The sequence below is a fragment of the Pectinophora gossypiella genome, chromosome 7 (genome assembly GCF_024362695.1).
Source record: "Pectinophora gossypiella chromosome 7, ilPecGoss1.1, whole genome shotgun sequence".
Taxonomy (NCBI): Eukaryota; Metazoa; Arthropoda; class Insecta; order Lepidoptera; family Gelechiidae; genus Pectinophora; species Pectinophora gossypiella.
The window spans coordinates 5,085,374-5,107,722 of NC_065410.1; the positions used below are offsets into that span (position 1 = coordinate 5,085,374).

Consider the following 22,349-nt stretch of genomic DNA (forward strand, 5'->3'; position numbering starts at 1 on the left):
ACATCGCAGGCGCAGCTCGATAACAAAACAACTCCTGACTAAAAAGAATCCTCACTAAAATAAGCAAATACTTACCTCTGCTGCTGTGCTTAAGTACATGTATTATTATACTTAGCCTTTTTTGACGTGACTTATTGTAGATTTGCCGCAAATGGCATTAACTACTTGGCCGGATCAAAGGCACCCATACACTTGACATTTGATGCAAGGAGCCAAGAACGGGTCTCGCGTCGTGGGAGGCGCGTGCGCTATGGCCGCAGTGCCGCAGACGCGGCGCAGACATCGCGCACAACACGCGCGTGCGCAGTGCCTTCACGGACCTTACGCGTTGTGATTTATCGTGTCAGTGAGGTGTTCTACGAGCTACTATTATGGATTTGGTAAGATTAATTGTATTTTAAATAATGACGCTTTTTTAATAGTCACCTAGTTACCTATTGCTGGTAGAACTAAGCTGTACGCATTGTTGGTAACTTAGATTGGTTATACACCCTGTACTTAATTGTTTCGTGTGTTTTTCTATAAATTATAATAACTATAACTTTATTAGTTTTTTGAAGTTTAAAAAATGCGCCATAATTTAATCAAGGTATATTTTCACGAAAACAGATCTCGTTGATGTCTTTTGTACCGAGAAGCTTTACTCTTTGAGGTGTTTGAAGAAACATTTACTTAAGTTGAAAGATAAGGTGTATTGCATTTAGGACAAATAGATAAAAAATAAAATTAATTGATGACGTATGAAACGATTGATTAATGTGGAGGAAGTAAGAGAAGTATGTCAGGATTGAAGCAAATGGAATTCCATAGTCTCTGCTTACCCCGGTGGGAAATAGGCGTGAGTTTATGTACGTATGTAGATAAAAAGTAAGTATAAAGCTAGCTAAAAAAACAATATAAAAATTGAAAAAGATTGGTTAATATCTTTGAACTTAAAAGTTGCGGAACCGTCTGTCGCAAGAAAGCTCATTCATTGATAAAGATTTTCATCATTTCAAGTTTTATACGCACATGTAGATGAATAAGTATTCAAATTGCATTCATCACATCACTAATTTAAGAGCCACGCTCTTGTCGGTGTAGCACTCCTCTCCATGCTAATTTTTAGGGAAAAATAGAGCAGTGGTTTCCCTCTTGACTTCTATCTCAAATTGGATTGTACGGCTAAACTAATAACATGTTCCTTTAAATAGATACTATAATAATGAAACCTTTCAAACTCTGAATAAATTTTAAATACCTAGTCTAAATATAACAATTACTTAAGTTAAACTGCATTTTCCCAAGTATTTTTTACAAATTTACAATCGTACCTTCCCGCAATACTTTATACTTAAACTCAAAATCATCTGTTTTAAAGTTATTTATGACATTTAAAAATGAAGTGCGGAAGCGAGATAGAAAAGCTGCAACGGTCTTCTTCTGACCTTAGTCAATAGTTAATAGAAATTATTATCAAAATCCAGGGAAATCAGTCGGCTACCTCGCCAGTCGCGGCCGCGTGGGCTCATCCTCAGCGCCGGGGGTCATCGACACATAAACCATGTGAAAGTGTTAATATTTCTTTCCTTACACCCACACTAATAATACTACTGGAAACTACAAGTCACCATGTGAAGGAACCATCAAGGGTTGTTTGGCTTGAGGCCAGTATCGTTCTACGGTTGTTTAGAGCGGGTACCTACTTGCTTTAAAGGTAAAACTGGAATAAATAGTTTTTGATAGCGATAAGTTTGGTTAGTCAAAACCTACACCGAAAGTTGAAGCTGCAAGAATAGTATCAATTTTAGCGCAGAATAAAATGTCGTCATCAAAATCAATTGTCGTCACAATACAACAATAGGTCGATGATGATGAATAAAATTGTCGTCATCATCATCACCATGAGGCCGTCACAATACGTCTGTTTGAAACGATTTATGACTATTGTCATAGAATTAAGATAACTAGTTCTAGTTTCTAAAGTTTTTAATTATGAAAGGACGAAAAGTAGGTATTAAAGATCCTTGTGTGGTAAGGTGTGTGTGTGAGGTAACAGAGCTGAGGGGTGTTGGTGTAAGTTGATAGAAATTATATCCTGTGATACGCTAAAATTTCAATACTTACTATTTGACTGAAGATAGATATTTTCACAACGCGCGCAACTCTCTTACACCTGATGGTAATTGAAAATGTGGTTTTAGGTACACCCTTAGCTAATCAACTTTGATAGAAACTGAAGTTACATGGTGAGGTCTCCGGTAGTCGCCGCGGGCGGCCGGGCGGGCGGGCTCCGCGGCGTCGCAGCCGCCGCCACTCGGTCTGCGCGCGCGTTCCCACGCCCCCGCGCCTGCGCCCCTCCCCCGGCCCGTATTAACATCAACTTTTATAAATAAATGCTCAAAAACTTTCACTGCCAAATAAATACAAGTTTTTCGGAAGTGCGTGAATAATTATTCATACGTGCAAAAAACCTGTTCGTATCGGAAGATAAATCTAACTTAAGTGTTGTTCTCGCTAGCCGATACGGTGCACGTGGATCGTGTAAAGTCCAGGCTGACAAATGAGTGGGGTTCTTTTTGGCAAGTTTACTCTGACCTTCATTCTGATAGTAAATTATTGCGGTTCATTGACCGGGACATGGATAAAGTTTGAAATTATCACAGGCGATATCCTAACAACCAAAGTAGGTACTTACTTATAAAATCATCTAACAATTATACATGAAAGTAAGTAGGTACATGATAATAAAGAATAAGTAGGTTAGGTAGTGTCTTCGAAAACTTTGCAAAAAGCCAAAGTTTAAAAGCAAAGTCTTTACCTACAAATAATCTTCGTTAATATGTTTTGAAGCCTAGAACGTTTTTTTTTATTTCGATATAAGTAGATGTTCATAGTGATAGTCATGTAGGTAATTGTTCCTATATTTTCTCATAGATAAATGACAAACCTTAGATATAACGGGTGTTAGTGACATCGTAACGAAAACTTTGAGGGGTGATTGAGGCCATCGCAAAAGGATGGAATTGAAAATAATTAAAAAAAACACAAAAATATTCAGGAATATTCGGACTGAAAATTCCACTTGATATCAACTCAGAATCATGGCCTGAACCATCCCCCTCAGTATTCGTTACGGTGTTACTAACACCCATACCTACTTGTATGGCTACCGTATGTACTTGTGTGGGGTGTAAGTGACATCGTAACGAATACTGAGGGAGATGATTCAGCTGATTATTCTGAGTTAATATCAAGTGGAAGCTTTCATCGCAAAAGTATATGTAGAATTGAAAATAATTTAAAAAAAAATAAAAAAAGTCATGAATTTTGCGACGAAAAATTCCACTTGATATTAACTCAGAATCATGGCCTGAATCATCCCCCTGAGTATTCGTTACGATGTCACTAACACCCTGTATATGAACGTATCTAAGTATTTATTTACATTATTTACATTATATCTTTATGTTCACGAGCATAGTATGTACCTAGGTACCTACACCTATATACACTTTAGTACCATGTCACATTATCTTTTTCGACAAATTAGACTGTAAGTCTCACTAAATATCAAATATGTTAATGCGACAGGGTTCTAAAAGTAAGATATTGCTCATGACTGTACTACGATGCTATTATGACGCTACATAGTAAATGTGCTATTAGGGGAAAGCGGATAGGAAATGTGAGTGATATACAGTCTCCCGGTGGCGATGTTCTGTGCTCTGGAGCATCGTGACCTCGTGATAAGTTTCTCTATTGCCCTATCACACAACACACCACGACAATCCATCGCAGTTACACGCTCACTATGTATACAGTCATTAGCAATATAATGTACCCACTTTAGGACTCTGCCGCACTAACATATTTGACATTTAGTGAGACTTACAGTTCAATTTGTCAAAAAAGTTAATGTGACATGGTACCAAAGTGTACACATATTAATGCTCGTGACCGTACGCACACCCATGTACATATAATGTGACTGGAAATGTAACAAAAATCGGACCATAAAAGCGTGAGTTTTTGATAGGGTTTCTAATAAAATGAAATCCTTAATAATAGCGAACTTTTACAAAAACATGCAAAAATATATTTTTGCGCATTATTTGCGCCACCTTTTTTTTGACGTGTCTTATTGTAGATTTGCCGCAGATGGATGGATTTGCGCCACCGAAATAAGGCAAAACCTCTGCCGCCGTGCTTTTCATTTATTTTTCAATCTTTGACCGTAAAGTGACGTTCATACGAATATTTAGAAATTACTTTTCTACCTATAATTTATATCGTTTTATAAATGAGTAAGATTTTATTGCTATCAAGCGATGCTCTAAATGACTCTACATTAGAGGTACTTATATTGAAACTACGGTTTTGTACACCGCCAACTTTGATTGTAAGTATTTTATTGAAACCTAAAACTGCTACAATTCAAGGTAGTTTGTATCCACAAATTCAAACAAGCAACGTTAAACTTAAAACATTGTCATTCATAATTGGATCAGTAAGTTTACTAACTTTTTAACTTGCATTTCAATTGGGTTGTTTAGACAGGGCAGGCTTTAAAACATTTGTTTAAGTACCTTGGGATTAAGTATTTGCACTGTTGTCGTGTGTATTTTGTATATTGTCATGTTATATTTGCAGACAAGCACACCACACGTTTTCACCTTCTCGGCACGTGGTCAGAGAGTATTAATTTCGTTCAGTTAGCAAAACTATAGGATTGGGTTAACCACAACAGCTCATAGAATTAGAAAAGGAAAGTCGCGTCGGGTAAATATTTGCTGAACGTGCCGCTGGTGCGGTAACGATAATGTATGAGCTTGCGTCGGTCATGCAGCTACACCAAACCCCCCCCACCCCTGCTAAGTTTTTTAACTAAGTGCTCACATTCACCACCACACAAAGGACTTCTTTTTCACGTGACTTATTGAGAATTACAACTATTAACGGCTTCCGTAGTCCAGTGGTTTGAGCGTTGGGCTCACGATCCGGAGAGGACATATCACAAAAATCACTTTGTGATTGTTTGGTTAGGACATTACAGACTGATCACCTGATTGTCCGATAGTAAGATGATCCGTGCTTCGGAAGGCACGTTAAACTGTTGGTCCCGGTTACTACTTGCTGATGTAAGTAAGTAGTCGTTACATGAGCCACTTGAGCCTTTGGCGGCTCAATAGCTTGATGGGGTTGGTAATCCACCTCACAACCCACATGATAGAAGAAGAAGATTGAGACTTTGCCGCAGATGGTGTAAACAACTTGGCCGGACAAATGGCCGCTGAGTATTCTCAATCTCACCGGGAAAACACACAACGGAGAAGTCTTCAGCCAGCAAACCAATCTGTCTAATTTAATACTTAGCTTAAATACACTTATCCTCTATGACAGAAGGTTTTCTTTCCTTTTCTTCTTTTGTTGTTACTTAGTAATACTTAGTAATCGTTAGTAGTTACCTAGTAATCGTTACATGAGCCTCGTCAGGGGCCTTTGGCGGCTCAATCATAACCCTGACACCAGGGTTGATGAGGTTGGTACTCAACTCACAACCTACACGATTAGAAGAAGACTTAGTAATCAACAACTTTTTAGCATTTAACTGTAACTAACCAAGCGTTACAAAATTTACTAACCATGCCGTGTACTTAAACCACATTTTGGGTTTCAATCTGGTTATTACCAACATCTGTAACCTTTTTTTATGTCATGCATGATTGTTACCTGTTGCTTGTACCTTTTAAATTAATAACATATATACATAAACTCATGCCTATTTCCCACTGGGGTAAGCAGAGACTATGGAATTCCATTTGCTTCGATCTTGACACACTTCTCTTGCTTCAGATACTCGCACGCCGCCGGTTCAGAGTAGATCGTACTGAACCTTTTCTAAGGACCTCTCCAATTTGGTCAATGTACAAAGAGCTCGGTGGCGCAGCGATAAACGCGCTCGGTCTGCGATTATTGAAGTTAAGCAACTTTCGCAAAGGCCAGTCATAGTATGGGTGACCACAAAAAAAAGTTTTCATCTCGAGCTCCTCCGTGCTTCGGAAGGCACGTTAAGCCGTTGGTCGCGGCTGCATTAGCAGTCGTTAATAACTATCAATCCGCACTGGGCCCGCGTAATGATTTAAAGCCCGATCTCCCTATCCAGCCATAGGGAAGGCCCGTGCCCCAGCAGTGGGGACGTTAATGGGCTGATGATGATTGATTGATGATTTATGACATACATCTAGAAAATAAATAAAAGGACAAACACACACAGTACTTACCTACTACACTTCATCGTACAACAATGACGAACTGTTCGTCAGAAGTTGGCAGAACTGAAAAAAACAAATATCAAACACTGTCATACATATCGCTTGTTATACGAAAATACATAAACAAAGCTTTGAAACTGTACTCATATTATAACAGTTAGGACATACGATATGTCACTGGTAAGTTACGTTACGATGCGTAATTATAAATTAGTGATTCATCGTGCGACAAGAGATAAACATGTAAATGTTTCCAATCACGCAAGGCGCTGTTGTCTACCGGTAACAGATAAATTAACAGTTAGGTAACTTTAGCACGATTGCCTTAGGTTTGAAAAGAATAGGGTAGTTTCCAACTAGTCAACTTAGTTACTTTTTACTAAACGTCAAAACACGAAAATACTATGAAATTTGTATGAAAAAGCAACCTGAGACGTCATAGAAAAACTTGATAAAATGTCGCACTTATTATTACTTACATTTTTCTTTATTAAAATTCATATGTAAGTTAAACGGAAACAAGAAAACGTTTTTTGTCACATTTAGATCTGTCCTTATATAAATAAGAATGTGTGTTTGTGTGTGTGTGTGTGATCTGTCCTTATGTTAATACATAAACTGCCTATATACGTCCCACTGCTGGGCACAGGCCTCCCCTCAATCAACCGGAGGGGGTATGGAGCATACTCCACCACGCTGCTCCAATGCGGGTTGGTGGAGGTGTTTTTACGGCTAATAGCTGGGACCAACGGCTTACCGTGCCCTCCGAAGCACGGAATCATCTTACTTTTTCGGACAATCAGGTGATTCAAGCCTGAAAAGTCCTTACCAAACAAAGGACAGTCTCACAAAGTGATTTCGACAATGTCCCCATCGGGAATCGAACCCGGACCTCCAGATCGTGAGCCTGACGCTCTAACCACTAGACCACGGAGGGTGTTATGTTAATAATAATCAAAATTTCATATTTTGTCTTTAACCTAGGAAACTACTCAGTACCTAATTACTGGCGTAGTGACGCCACCAATAAACGCGGTCAAACGTCATACTCATTGTTACTCATTTCGTAATTAATATTCGGAAAATGGTTGAAAATAATAATTAAGTAAACAGATTTTTGATCATCTTAGACTGATTTCTATTTCTAGATTACCATTTTGTTATTTATTTTTGACCTCGTCAAATACCCTAACAGTCATTGCAGGATGAATTAAAGTACCCGCATTATACCGAGCATTTTTAGGTTAGGTGGTACACCACCAAGGTACACCTTTTAACCCGTGGTGGTCTTTGTTTTTGTTCTTCAAATATAAGCCGTAAAAATGATATAAGAGAGTGAAAGGACGCATAAAAGAGGGCAAATCAGATGCAAAACACCTTAGTCCGATTCCCGTCATGTAACACCTGAGTTAGCGATTCGCCGCACGCGCCGCTTTCACTGCGGCGTCCATCGCATCCTGGTGCTGATCTAGCTACTCCATATCACTGGAACTCACCGCTTTAGCTCAACCAAGTAACGCAGTTACTTCAACACTATTGTCTACTTTATAATCTGGAGGTCTAAAAGGGAGCAATTCATCTAAAAATAAATATTGTAAGTTGACATTAGGGCATACTTACTTATACTTATAAGAGCGCAATGTCAACAGTTGTCAAATAGTTATGATGGATTGCTTACAAGCCACTCTTCATTTTCTTATAAAAAATATTTTATTTTTTGAAAATATGATTTAAAAATATAATTGCCTGATGGCGCAATGTCCTAAAACACTAAATAACTTAATAATATATAAGACCACAATTTACGATGATGTCTACTACTAGTTTTCGCACACCTATTAGTTAACTATAAACCCAGAAACTTGAGATTGTATCTCGTTCGCGTTTCATTAAAGGATCCCTTATATGTACCTACGTAATCTTACGACTTTATAAGATTATCTAAGATCTTTGATGAGAATGTGACTGTCCACTGTCCAAATATTAGGGTTTCAAACACGGAACTGAGCAAACCCAGGTTGATGGGCAAACAATGAACAACTGAGTTACGACCCGTGCGTCGTAAATACCTAACTTTACTTACAGAGAGGTATGTAGCACATTGTTCTGGTACCTGTAGTACAACTCTGTACAACATAGTGCATTCTAAGTGGAGTCCATGGTTGATTCTCACTGGCCAGTCGACCTGACACACCACACATCTGCAGCTTGCGGATGGAAGTCAACATTTGTGTCACTTGCGGAGAAAAGCTTGTTATACTTACCGCGTTAATTTTTTTCAAACATAATTTTATACAGCAAAATACCTGTAAGACGGCGAATATTACTCGAACACTGAATTATTTTTTGTCACGGTTGAAAATTACAAGTAATTGGATGAGCCTGCGCCGTCTACGCAGTTTGGAAGACAGCTATAAATTAACCAGCAGTTTGGCTGTGGGGACCACCGTACCTAACTACCAATATTAATAACAAGTGCTCGTTAACACACATATTCAGCGTTTAAGAATCTACATTTTTCCGAAAAAAGCGATCGGGGTCAAATATTTCACGCTACTTACTTGCCTACCTACATAAATAAGGAGGATGGTTAAAATGTTAAATTAGCTCGTCGGTCTTCCTTCGCCGGCATTTTAACGAGGTGCGCTCGCGCTGAAAACTGCCCAAAAAACTGACAATCCCCACCGCTCTAATTGCATGGAAACTGCGCGTAAGTTCATACGATTTATTATTTGTAATTAGGGTCAGTTGACCTGCAAATGGATGTAATGTCGCTAAAAAGCAATGGAATATCTAGAAAAATACATAAGTTGTAATGGTGTTTAAAATATCACACATTTATTAATTATGTCATACAAGTCGAGTAGTAGCTATTATAGTAGAGCATACTAAGCAAACAAATCGTATACGGCGTATCTTACCCATTGATGTGAAAAAATATATAAGTACTTATAAACAATGTACTAAGATCCGGACTGTGCTTTCTGAATAAATAGTCCTTAAAGAGAATCATTTTTATGTTCACAGAGGGAGATCGCCACGCTCCTAGTAGGACTGAACTGGCTGCTCGTGTGTGCCAACCCTGAGCCAGGGCCTGTAGACACCACGTCCCTAAAACATATCGCAAATGTCTCATGTATGTATTCCATATGATCAACGGTGGGTTTCCAACAAAGCGGAGCGGAAAGCGGAGAAGAAAGGACACTAGTGGAGACGCGCGGAATCGACTAATAGCAGCGTGGGTGAGAGCGAGAGAGAATACGCTCTGTCGTTCTACCTTGTAGTATAAGTCGATTCCTACAAGTCTACTCATGTTTCCTCTTTACTCCGCTTTGGTGTAAACGCACCCTAGAAAAGACTTCGAATGAAAAAATCTGAATGCAATCTAAATTGTCGATCTAAAATCTTACAGATGCAGAAGATAAAACCAACCTAAGCAGCCTGGCATCAATATTCTCTCCGCGGATGGACTTCGATCAGTGGAAGCCGCTGACGGGGCGAGGAGATCCACTTCGCAACGACCCGACGTATGACTACGAGCCGCCTATATTGGAGCGAGTGCACTACTGGGCTGATGACACCAGGCTTGAACGCGAGCATTACCCGGAGAGGAAGTCCGAGGTGCTTATGCTCGGAGTGTCCTCCCGCAAGCCGAGCGTCGGCCCGCGCCAGCCGCCGCCGCGCCGCCACCACCGCCCCCCACCTCACAAATACGAAGACTACACGTACAAAATCAACGACCACTACCCCATGACTATACTCGTCCCGCCACCGCCTCCGCCTCCCGGACACAAACCCTCACTTTTCATTCTAGACGACAAACTAGCACTGCCCACTTCCCAAATTAAAGTAACTAGTCCGCCAAAATTCACGAAGGAAACCACCGCAGTACCAGAACATATAACGTCTTTGTACGCTCTACAGGAATCTAATTTGATTTATCAGTCATCAACAACGAGTCAGAATTGGGTTTATAACACGAATCAAACACAATCCATGCCCAGTAGTGACGTGAGCAGCGATTATGCAGGCTGGGGACCCACTACTCCTACTAACGAGATTGAAGCCAACGATACATATAACTTGATTTTTAATGATCATGAGTCCTCTAAGCAGCCTTATTCATTTTATAGACCAATGTTGTCGGAGGCTCCTCCGCCGCCTCCAGTAACCCAAAACCCACTATTCCTGCCTACATTCGTACCTACAGCTATTCCTACGTTACCTAGTACTACGACAGAGCAGACAACAGTGGTTGTTACGCAGACTCACCCGACATACATTCCAGAACAGACAACAACAGACATTTACACTGATATTTTCGATTACAATGAAGAAACAACCACTGAGAAAAATCGTGTTGTATTCCAGACAACGCCGACTGGCTTTTCCAGACCACACGACAATAAAAACAGTATTCTTGACATGATGGGGTCAATGATGTCTATGCCATTGGTGAACGGTCCAGAGCGACCTGAAGATAATCTTTATGCGCACGCGTCAGAAAATCTTCATGTTTACAAGGAACATGAAACTGAAGATCCAGTACAACTTGAAACCATGCAAACCATGCAGCCGCCACCGATTGTCAAGCCTGCTTTACACGCAAACACTCAAAGTCATGGTTTCCCACATAAGACATCGTATACCCATGATCCCTATCTACACATGCGCTTTACCACTCCCATGCCAACCATCGCTTCATCTGCAGTGTCCGAAAACGAAAAATCTACGACAGAAGCTCCCACAGTACCTATGTATTTGATCATACAAGGACATTCTAAAGTCAAAACCTATGGTTCAAAACCAAAACCCATCGACGAAAATGATACCATCCACAATGAAATTACAAAACCAAACGAAACTACCGAAGTGAAACACTTACATCCTATTAAAGAGAAATACTCCGCGCAAAGGTCAGAGAAGTCAGATGTAACTAGGAAAAATAGAGCCCAAAACCTAAGATCATTGATAGATGAAGGTCGTGGTTCCATTGAGATACAGGAGACCAATATCGGCATCAAATATGACGTGAGCGACGGCAGTGAAGTCCCAGCGGAGATTTACAGAAAAGGCATCGTAGACAACGACGAAAATGATTATACTAAGACAAAGAAAAATACAAAAGTAAAGCGGATAAAGAGACAAATCGCTCTGGATGAAGTTTTGCCGTTTGACGAGGACAAGTTGGAGAATTACGTGTATAACTTTTTGAAGAGCAGACGGAATTCTACCGGCATCGCGGGGATTTTGGCGGAGGCGGTGACTGGTGAGACGGGGTCGCTGCTTGATGACATCGAGGAAGATGATGACGACGAAGACGACGATGACGACGACGACGACGAACAGAGGTGAGCGGGGCCCGCGGTGCACAGGCTCTAGTGTAATTTACCTGTCAAAATACCAAAAACCGGTTCAGTAGTAGATGTTCAAAGTTACCTCAAACGTGTTTGTATCCGAGATAAATACCGATGGTGGCCATATTTGTGGATTTATCAAACTAGATCCAGACAGACTCGAAAAGACGAAAAAAATCTTATGCAATTTAAAATTGATTGTACCGCTTTACTTGCGCAGTATAAGGACCGTGATTGGGACCTAATAATTAGGTAATCTATGGCTTTACTAGTATACTGGTATAGGAACAGACTTTAGTGGTTCAATCATCACAAAACTTAAAAGAACCTGTCGCTGAATAGAAAACAATCGCAAAGTCAATTTAATTTATTTATTGTAAAATAAGTACTAAAATAAATTATTATAATTATTAATTTAAGTATTTCCTTTTAAAGCTAGCACTAATACTTTGATTAAGTACCTACATAAAGAAACCTGAACAAAATGTAATAGAGTATGTATAATGTGGAAAATTAAAAGATAAATTGTGGCTAAAGAAAATCTATTTTCATAATTTGTAGGTTTAGATGGAAGTATGTGTACAAAAAAGCGTCGCGGGGCTGCGGACGCGGCCCACTGACACACGTTTCTTACCATCCTTTTCGTAGAAATAGACACAGGCACCTTGGATAAAGTGAAAGCTACTTATAAACTGTTAACATTTATTCCACCACGGCTACAAGGAAATATGACGGAGGGCCTGCGACGATTCGTTAATACAAATGACATTAAATAAATAATTCACGTACAATAAAATCGAAATATAAACCAAAAATGACATTGATACATCATTCGAAAACGCAGAGTTGCACCAGTTTGATCGACAAAGACACACTTTGTATTCCGCTTCAATTAATCTGAAATAACAATTTAGGATTATATCTACGTACTTAAATTCCATTTACTTACTAAAAGAGACTAAAGAGCTTTGATGGAATTTATTACCAAAAAGAACGCCTACGTATACTATCAGCAGTGGGCATACGAAATTGAAATAGGTAGGTATATTTCAATAGGCGCTAGATAACTGGTTAGAGGGAAGCAAGATTTCTACGCTGACGACGTGAGCATGGGGCATTGTAATGTTTAATATGTACCTTCTATTGGACGTAGGTTACGTCAATATTTCAGTAAACCTCGTACAACATCAGCTATATGAAGGTACCATCCGTTATATGCACACCAGAGGTCAGACTTTTCAAGCTTTTAAGCCTAAATCCTAATAGCTTGTAGATAGCCGAAATCGGCTGTGAAGCATTAATATCATCAGTCCCAGGAGAATATGGGCTACCGATCGCTGAAGTACACCAAAAATATAAGTAAGTAAAACCGGATGAGCAAGTTCTTTCTTTGTGGGATTTCGTAGGGTTCACACATACATAAACTCACGCCTATTCCCCATCGGGGTAAGCATTCATGGATCCTGACACAGTTCTCTTGCTTCTTCCACGTACATCAATCGTTGCATACTAGGGAATGCAATACCGATATAGCAGGATCCCGATCTCGCGAGATCTCGTCTCAGTCGATCAATCCCGAAGCATTAATATGACGAGATCCCATTCGAGATTGACGGGATTAGGCGAATCTCCTTGAGTTATACTTTTTGTTTTGATTATGCTGATTTCCAAAGAAAACTTAATTATTTCGTTAGTAATATTGAAGAATAAAGGTTTTTGTTTTATTTTGAAAAAATATTTTGTTTTGTATAACCTTACTGTCACAAACAAGCAGTATTCATCGTTTTCAGCCATCCTAACTTTACATTTATTTATGAGGATTGATATTTGCAATCCCGCGGGATCTCGAACTCATTATTGCATACATGTACGCCGCGTCAGACTACGAGTAGGCTAGATAATAAAAAAAGATGTAAGAGGTAGGTATCTACGTTGCTGGAGACAACAGACCTCCCTATAATATAATCAACCGGAGGTTACTGCGGCTTGATCGATGTGAGGCCAAAGCGGAGCAGTAGGCTGTTTATATGTAATATTATGTTGCGTACCTGCGTTGCGTGCAGGTCATGGCTCTGGTGGGTTTGTTCAGAAGCCTCAGGACAGGATCGTGGGGCCCCGTGCCGTGGTAGCAGCCGCGCTGCACGATCCACGCGTGGTTCGCGCGCGCCCGCCACGACCGCACGAAGCACATCGCGTTTTCTAGAATACACGGAAAATTAGTAACACATACGTAAAGTCTAGCTGGCAACTCTCAGTGGCGACCCTAGGGCGGTGTCATAGCTTTAGGGGTAGGGGAACCGGGGGAGGGGGGGGCTGGAATCAACCAAGACGGGACCACCCTGGCTGGCAGCCTCGGATCTACAGGGGAGTAACTGCATTGGGCACACCACACCTGCCCCGTAAATTGATCATTAATTCGCCTCTTGGCGGCCTCATAAAACTCATAAGTACATTTAATGGGTGGCCGTAAACGACATTTTTAAAAGATTTAAATAGTTAAGTATATTTCGGAGGTCGTAAAATAATAGAAGAAAAAAACTATATTTTGATGGGCGCAGCTGGTAACTCTATTGTAGGCAGACCCACAAGTTGTGATGAACTGCATGGTAACAAGTGATCAGTCTATCACCTTTAGGTAAGTATATAGGTATTTTTTATCAGTATAGAAAGGACATTTGCGGCTACATTGGGTTGCAGTCAGTACTACTATTAGATACTTATACTTAATGACAACTAAGAACTTAATTTCGCAATCGATGCCTGTTTTTTAAGTTTGCTTTAACGGTAATTACGAGTAAACAGCTATATCTACGACATTGTGGTTACAATAAAGTATTACAAGACTTTCGTTTTGATCGTGGTCGTCCGTCTAGATTTTTTCAAGAAAAATCAGGGTTATCGGTTTTCCGGATTTTTCCGTTCTGCCTTTACGGTGGAAACTTCTGCCACAGCTCTGACTTAGGAAACTAGGTATGTAGCTCTACACAGAGATACGATACTTTCTACTTCAAATATCATTTCGGAAAAGTAATTGCCCTGCTTCTGTCGATAGACGCCTATTCCTGCTATACTAGGCCAAATGTAGCGAACATTTTTTACTTACCTATACCTATACCTTGGTAAGTAGCTGGTACCATAACTACCGCTTTATTAACATAACATAACGAATACTTTACTGCACAAACAGGAAATATACAAAACAAAAGAGAAATAGAAAGAGTATTAATAAAAAAAAAAGAAAGGATACAATAGAGTGAGTAGATACATACACCCACGTCTATTTCCCACCGGGGTAGGCAGAGACTATAGAATTCCATTTGCTTCGATCCTGACACACTTCTCTTGCTTCCACATTCATCAATCGCTTCATACACGTACGCCGGTTCAGAGTAGATCGTACTAAACCTTTTCTAAGGACATCTCCAATTACGTAGAGTACCTGTATTATACAAAAATTTATACATAGATCCTTCGTCTGCTAAACACCCAAGTCTGCTAAGGCGCACTTCAACTGCTTCTCAATCCTCACAAAACTTACAAATGGGAGATCCACATAAATAAGTAACTCACTCACGCATCACGCCCGTAACCACCATTTGGGGTAAACGGCCTCCGTGGTCCGGTGGTAGAGCGTTAGACTCACGATCCGGAGTTCCCGGATTCGAAGCCCGGTGAGAAAATATCACAAAAATTACTTTGTGATCCCTAGTTTGATTAGGATATTACAGGCTGATCACCTGATTGTCCGAAAGTAAGATGATCCGTGCTTCGGAAACGGAAGGCACGTTAAGCCGTTGGTCCCGGTTACTACTTACTGATGTAAGTAAGTTACATGAGTCATGTCAGGGGCCTTTGGCGGCTCAATAGTAATCCTGACACCAGGGTTGATGAGGTTGGTAATCTACCTCACAGCCGACACGAGAGAAGAAGACCATTTTAGGTAGGTAGATAAGAGTGAGAAAGCGTCGAAAGACAAGCAACGACATTTGGTGAACCTAGATGTCTAATGATATGTTCTACCTAAATAATGACCGATGCATATACCTTTATAACCCACACGACAGCAAAAGAGAAGAATAAAAAAATAAAAATAAGCAGTAACCACCTCCAGTACAGTTGGCGAGCAAGACCCGCGTGGCGTTGAAGGGCTGGTACGGCGGGGCGAAGTCGCCAGCGCACGCCGAGGACACCTCATGAGTCGTGGAGCAGTTGTAGCACATGATCCCGCGAGCTCCCTCCACGCACCAAAGTATCAAACCTAGCTGCACCGCCCTCCACATCTGTGCTCATGTTGCCTTCAGATCCTCATGCTGTTATTGTCCATTACAAACATTCTGCTCATATTCTCGTATCAAGTGATATCAGTCGTGAACTGACGCATACTTTTGTGATCTGTGGTTTTGTAAACTTCATTTTGAAAATTAATTGATTTAGAACCTCCTTTCCTACCTACTTATTCATTGTTCCCAAGAATTATTATGGCAGACAAAAATATAATATCCTGCGTGGATCTATATCCAGCTTAAGCTCCCCTAACCAAGTCTCCGCCGGATCCGTCACACAATGCATCTCGGCTATGCCACCTAAGAACAGAACCTGGGAATGGGCCACCACGCTGGCCTAATGCGGGTTGGGGAGTCCACAAGTCTTCAAAGAGAGAAGTCTTCTCAGACTTGCAGGTTTCTTCACGTTGTTTTCCTTCACCGTCAGAGCAAAATGACTGTATAATACAAAACCTATGTTTGTTGAATAAGCGTAGTAATAATGTTGTAACTGTTGGTAAACCTAATATATTAAAAAAAAAAATGCGTAAGTGACTAACACTGAAAGTGACCTAGTCAGAAAATCACCTACAAAGAAATTGACATTCATAGAAAGTGACCTACGTCGCCAAAAGGTCTAGAACTAATCAATCTGATCATGAAAATGTACCTAGTTCACGATGTCTACCATACAAACGATAAATGAACACGCTTATTAAGATTTGCCCCAGAGTACATAAATATCCTTACCTAATCGTTATTGATATAATTAAAAACGCTTTATTTGGTTGAACTTATCAACCAAACCATTAAAAATACTTCTGTTATCGGACGCGGCGGGGCTAAACAAAAATATGAATCATAAATTACCGATTGGCATACTATGTTCGTTGCGTTAATCAGAGACGAGAAGAAAAGAAAATAAAATTACTGTCCCATGCTGCTTATCATACCGAACATGTCATAGAATACCATGACAGTATAGCGTGATGCGACGGATTAGGGTGCGCTGTGTTCCAACTCGTAGCGGTCTTATACATATATGGTCGACTGGAAGGTTAATGTACACCAATAATAGATAGATATCCCTTACTGTTTAAATTGTACCTTGTTTAAGTAATAAAGAATTTTATTATTATTATCCTAGCACTGCCACCATCACGGATCGTGATTCTGACTAAACAGAAAAAATGACGATAACTAGAATTTGTCGGTCTGCCATTAAAAAGTTAAGCATTTTTTCATCGCAGTGCCAGGAGGCTTTCCCCAGCATCTTTTTTTGTTATAGCACCTAGCGAAGATCTGATTTCACCAACGAAATGATCAGTACTCCTCGACACGCCGTTCAAAAGTTATTAAGAGACTTTTTGTGACAGCGCCTACAAAATATATATTAGCTTTTTTAAGTAGGTAACTCCAGTTGAAGAGCGATAATTCGCAAATCATTGCTAATTTTAATCCATCGCGGCAACGCCGGCGTGCCAATGGTTTGTGTATAGCTAGTGTATAGTCACTTAATCATCCTTATCAAAATTGATTGTTTAGATTGCAAAATAATAAAGATAAAGTGTGTCATACATAAATTAAGTAAATAGGTATATGTTTTTCGGAAACTGTAAAGTGGGTGTGGGCCGGTCATGTTTGCAGAAAGCAGCATGATAGGTGGAATCTCCGAAGCGATGGAGACGACCAGTATGGCTAACATGCGCAACTAGATAAAATTTTGTCACCGTCATTTTATCGATTCCGACGAGACAATTATGTCGTTTTGTTGATTAGTGCTAATATGTGAACCCAAATAGTCATGTCGTTCGGTCAAAATACGAACAAAATCACGTGACACGCGTGTTAGGGAAAAATCAAACTTATCGATTTCGACATAATTTATTGAATCGATCGATAATTTTATCATGTTGAGCACGCGCTGGACGCGTTTGAGACAGAGATCCCGCAGGACAGGGAGAACTAGAAGCTCAGAGGGGAGTCTTTGCCCACCAGTGGGTCAATCCAGGCTAGCGAAATGATTCTGGTCGCCTGGAAGAAATTGCAGAAGCAATAACAGCCAATTGTGCTTTTATCTTTATTGTGTACTTATGTTCTAAAATCTTTCTCGTATGTGTGCGGAATAAAATATGTTGTTACTTGTATGATTTTGAAAGTTTCGAATAGTCAAGGACTCGAAGTGCGATGTCGTGTAGTACTCTACCGGGGTAGCCAGAGCCACAGATCACGACAAAATAACTTGCAGTCACATTTGGTACTAGAGTTTTCTTGTGTCACATTTATTAAACCCCGGACACTTCATACAAATAACCTCGTTTTACACTGACACTACACATTGACGTTATCGCATACGCGCAACTGTGTGTGTGACGTCTGACGCCATACGATTGAAGACTAAAGTAAGACCGAGGGGGATGAGGTAAACCTAGCTCGGCCGCTGGTGGGGAGCGGAGAGTCGCCTTTCGTGTTAAAATGGAAATGATCTCAGTACATCCCAACAAATTCATAACACGATATTCGACTAACAAACTAGAACATTCATAAGTTAACATAAGCTCACGACTATATCCCAATGGGGTAGCCAGAAGTACATCCATCGCAAAATGAACTAAGTACCTGTACCACTACTACTAACGAACGGCCTCTGTGGTCCAGTGTTTGAGCGTTGGACTCACGATCCGGAGGCCCCGGGTTCGAATCCCGGTGGGGACATATCACAAAAATCACTTTGAGAGATCCTAGTTTGGTTAGAACAGTGCAGGCAGTGAGATGATCCGTGCTTCGGAAGGCAAGTTAAGCGTTGGTCCCGGTTACTATTTACTGATGTAAGTGAGTAATCGTTACATGACGTCATGTCAGGGGCCTTTGGCGGCTCAATTATAACCCTGACACCAGGGTTGGTGAGACTGGTATTCCACCTCACAACCCACACGATAAGAAGAAGACTACTACTAATAGAACTAGAAAAACGAATAAGTTATTTACCTTCGCAAAGTATCGTGCGAGCGCATTGTTCTCGTGCCACTATGTTCCGAGGGGGAGGGAAGAGGCCCTCATAAGTTAGCGGATCCTCTCCGTACTCGGTGTGAGTGTACGTGCCATTGTAGCACAGTAAACAACTTGCTCCGTGTACAAAGTATAAAAATAACAAACCTAATATTAAAGAAAGTACCATTTCATTATCTACATGTCGAGACCTACTAGATCGAAGTGCGCGTTCAGAAACTCCTCTTATAAATATCTCTGAAAAGTAAAAAAAGAATTGAAAATATGAGGAGCTCGGTGGCGCAGCGGTAAACGCGCTCGGTCTGCGATTGTTGAAGTTAAGTAACTTTCGCAAAGGCCGGTCATAGGATGGGTGACCACAAAAAAAAAGTTTTCATTTTGAGCTCTTCCGTGCTTCGGAATGCACGTTAAGCCGTTGGTCCCGGCTGCATTAGCAGTCGTTAATAACCATCAATCCGCACTGGGCCCGCGTGATGGTTTAAGACCCGATCTCCCTATCCATCCATAGGGAACGCCCGTGCCCCAGCAGTGGGGACGTTAATGGGCTGATGATGATGAATTGAAAATATACGTGTGTTTCAATAATGTATTTCGTAGTTTTCATAATTTGATAACTATCCACTATCGGTGAGGTAACAACTCTTGTAGAACCATTTCTCCAAGCTATAAATTCTAATTCACAATCTAACTTTTAATTTTGGGTGCATCCAAAACAGAACTCAAGCCGAGGTTGAAATGATTGTACAGCTTTATGCAACTGAAAAAATATATATCTAGTACTGTTGTTGTTGCTTACAAGTGGTTGTGTTGAATGCACCCTGCGCGCACGCATCCGCTGCTCACTTTTGGGCGCACTGCCGTACAAGCAACATCTACCACGTTTTCAGCAACACAATAAGCAAGTAACGCCTAAACACTCATACACTTGGACCCAAAATTAACATAACATTTCAGCAGAACTCATCTTTTCAAAATCCTAATCCCGAATAATTGGGTAGTTTCCTGGGTCAAAGATAAATTATAAAATTCTGATTACTAAATAAAGACCTTTAGAAGATCTAAAGGTGTCAAAAAAAAGTTTTTTATTTTCTATTTAACTTATTCACGAAATTTAATAAAGACAAATGAAATAATTAGTGCAACATCTTGTCACGTTTTTCTATGACGTCAGAGGTTGCTCTTTCATACAAATTCCATAGTAATTTCGAGCATAGTAAAAAGTAACTGATTTGACTAGTTGGAAATAGTGTTGGGTTCTTACCCGGAAAATTCCCGCGTTTTGGGAATTTTCCCAATTCTGAGGGAAAAAACCCGAAAAATTCCCATTTCAAGGGAAAATATTTTTTATCGCATATAAAAAGCATATTGTATTAAAAGTAAGGATTTCCAACAAAGACCATTTAAATATAATGTATGCCTACTTATGCCCAATTTATTTTCTGTCGTAGTGTCGTATGAACTCTTAAAAAACTTAAAGGAGATCATCGGATTTCGGCCCAGAAGTCAAAGTGCCGGCCAAAAAATAATTTTGCTATATTCCGTTAGATCTTATCCGTATGAGCATTTATTACTATGGCACCAAAGCTGTAGGGTCAATATCTTCGGTTTTATTCGATTTTAAAAAACTGTATTTTTCATACATTTTTGGTGAAAATGTAAAGTGCCGGCCAAGTAACAATAATGGTATTATCCTTAGAACTTATCCGTCTGAGCATTTATTACTATGGCACCAAAGCTGTAGGGTCAATATTTTCGGTTTTATTCGAATTAAAAAAAAACTGAATTTTCATACATTTTTGGTGAAAATGTGAAGTGCCGGCCATGAAACAATATTTGTATATCCCTTTAGAACTTATCCATTTGACCATTTATTATTAGGGCACCAAACATCTATGACCATTATTTTGACTTTTGTTGGACTTTACGTTATAGTTTCTGTGTGAAAAGTGCCGGTCAGCAAAAAACACATGGCAAAGCTATCGAGAAGATACCTGTAAACATTATTCACTATGACAAAAACGTGTATGACCATTAATTAGTTTGGCTTTTGTTGGATTTAAAAAAAAACTTGAATTTTGATTCATTTTGTATAAAAATAAAATATAACAGGCGCGTTATTTAAAGGATCGTCAGAATGTTTATTACTATGGCATTAAACGACTATGACCAATATTTTGAACTTAATTCGATTTTTCAAAAATCAAATAAAAGTTTTATCTAGTGATAATGGAACTATCTTGCTAAAGGCGTAATATGGTGGTCGTCTTTTGAAAAATAGGTTTGCGTTTGACCACTACCTTACCTGATGGTGATACACGCTTAAGAAGCTACTTTTTTAAAAAAAAAGTGTATACAAGGAATAAACAGTGGAGTGATAGAGGTACTATGTTATCAGCCGAGTAGCACCACAACATTGTGATAGGCATACTTGCAAAGTACAACTACCCGACTCCTGTTTTCCCTAAAAGATACTTCAGACGTCATGCCAAAATACGAGTTTCGTCACTAGATGGCAAGCTTATCTTTGGAGGGTGGTAACCATTTACGGTCAAGGTGAATCAATACCATAATTCAACCTAAACTTAGGCCGTAACGTTGAGTCGAATGCAAAAACTGCAGTCAACGTCATATCTAAAATCAGATATTATTAATATAGAAGTTCACCTAACAACACACAAAACAAAAACACAAAGTATTTATCTGACTAATAACTAGTCATTGGGAAAGCTCTGCTTGTTGTCAATGTTAAAATGTATAAAAAAAAGTTTTTAAAAAAGTCCAATAAAAGCCAAAGTCGACATTTGGTAGTATAGTAAAAATACGTTTCAAGTCGTTTACCAAAAGATTTGACTTATTTTGTTTCGCTGGCTGACATTTTCCCATTTGAACCAAAACGGAAAGAGAGACGAATAAAAAGTCAAGATAACGGTCAAAAATGTTTTGCGCCAGATTATTAAATGTTCTAAAGGTCCTTTGTAATCCACCGTACCGCATTTTTTACCCAAAGCACTTTATTTGCATATAAAATAAATAAGAAATCAAGATTTTTAAAATACACTAAGAGCCAAACTAATGGTCATACAAGTTTGGCGCTATAGAAAAAAAATGTTAACAGGCATCTACTCGATACTCTCAACATGAAATTTTTGCTGGTCGACATTTTTCACATTTGAACTAAAACGTAAATTCCAATAAAAGTCAAAATAATGGTCATAGATGTTTGGTGTTATTAAAAAATATTGAGAAGCAACTATTAGACTGATTCGACGTATTTTTTTCGATGGCCGGCATTTTAATATGTAAGTAATTTAATTTTGTTTGACGTTCAAAAAGCGCTAACTTTGTAAGCCAATTTTGAAAAATAAATATTTTTGAATTTTGAATTTTTTGAACTTTAACATAGTAACCAAAACTGAATGTCCAATAAAAGTCAAAATAATGGTCATAGAAGTTTGGCGTCATACTAA

The 22,349-nt window shown here is 39.5% G+C and overlaps 2 protein-coding genes across 2 annotated transcripts; one reads left to right on the forward strand and one right to left on the reverse strand.

Moving 5' to 3' along the window:
* Positions 1-274: 274 nt before the first annotated feature.
* LOC126368128 (uncharacterized) lies at positions 275-11,966 on the forward strand. The gene is made up of 3 exons (XM_050012003.1): positions 275-380; positions 9,282-9,390; positions 9,667-11,966. Exons 1-3 carry the CDS (start codon positions 372-374, stop codon positions 11,607-11,609), a joined length of 2,061 nt encoding a protein of 686 aa, XP_049867960.1. The 5' UTR covers positions 275-371; the 3' UTR covers positions 11,610-11,966.
* A 361-nt stretch (positions 11,967-12,327) lies between these two features.
* LOC126368275 (uncharacterized) lies at positions 12,328-15,891 on the reverse strand. The gene is made up of 3 exons (XM_050012172.1): positions 15,717-15,891; positions 13,660-13,810; positions 12,328-12,508 (listed from the first exon to the last, which is right to left on the reverse strand). The coding sequence occupies exons 1-3, from the start codon at positions 15,889-15,891 to the stop codon at positions 12,328-12,330; spliced, it is 507 nt and encodes a 168-aa protein (XP_049868129.1).
* Between the last annotated feature and the right edge of the window lie 6,458 nt (positions 15,892-22,349).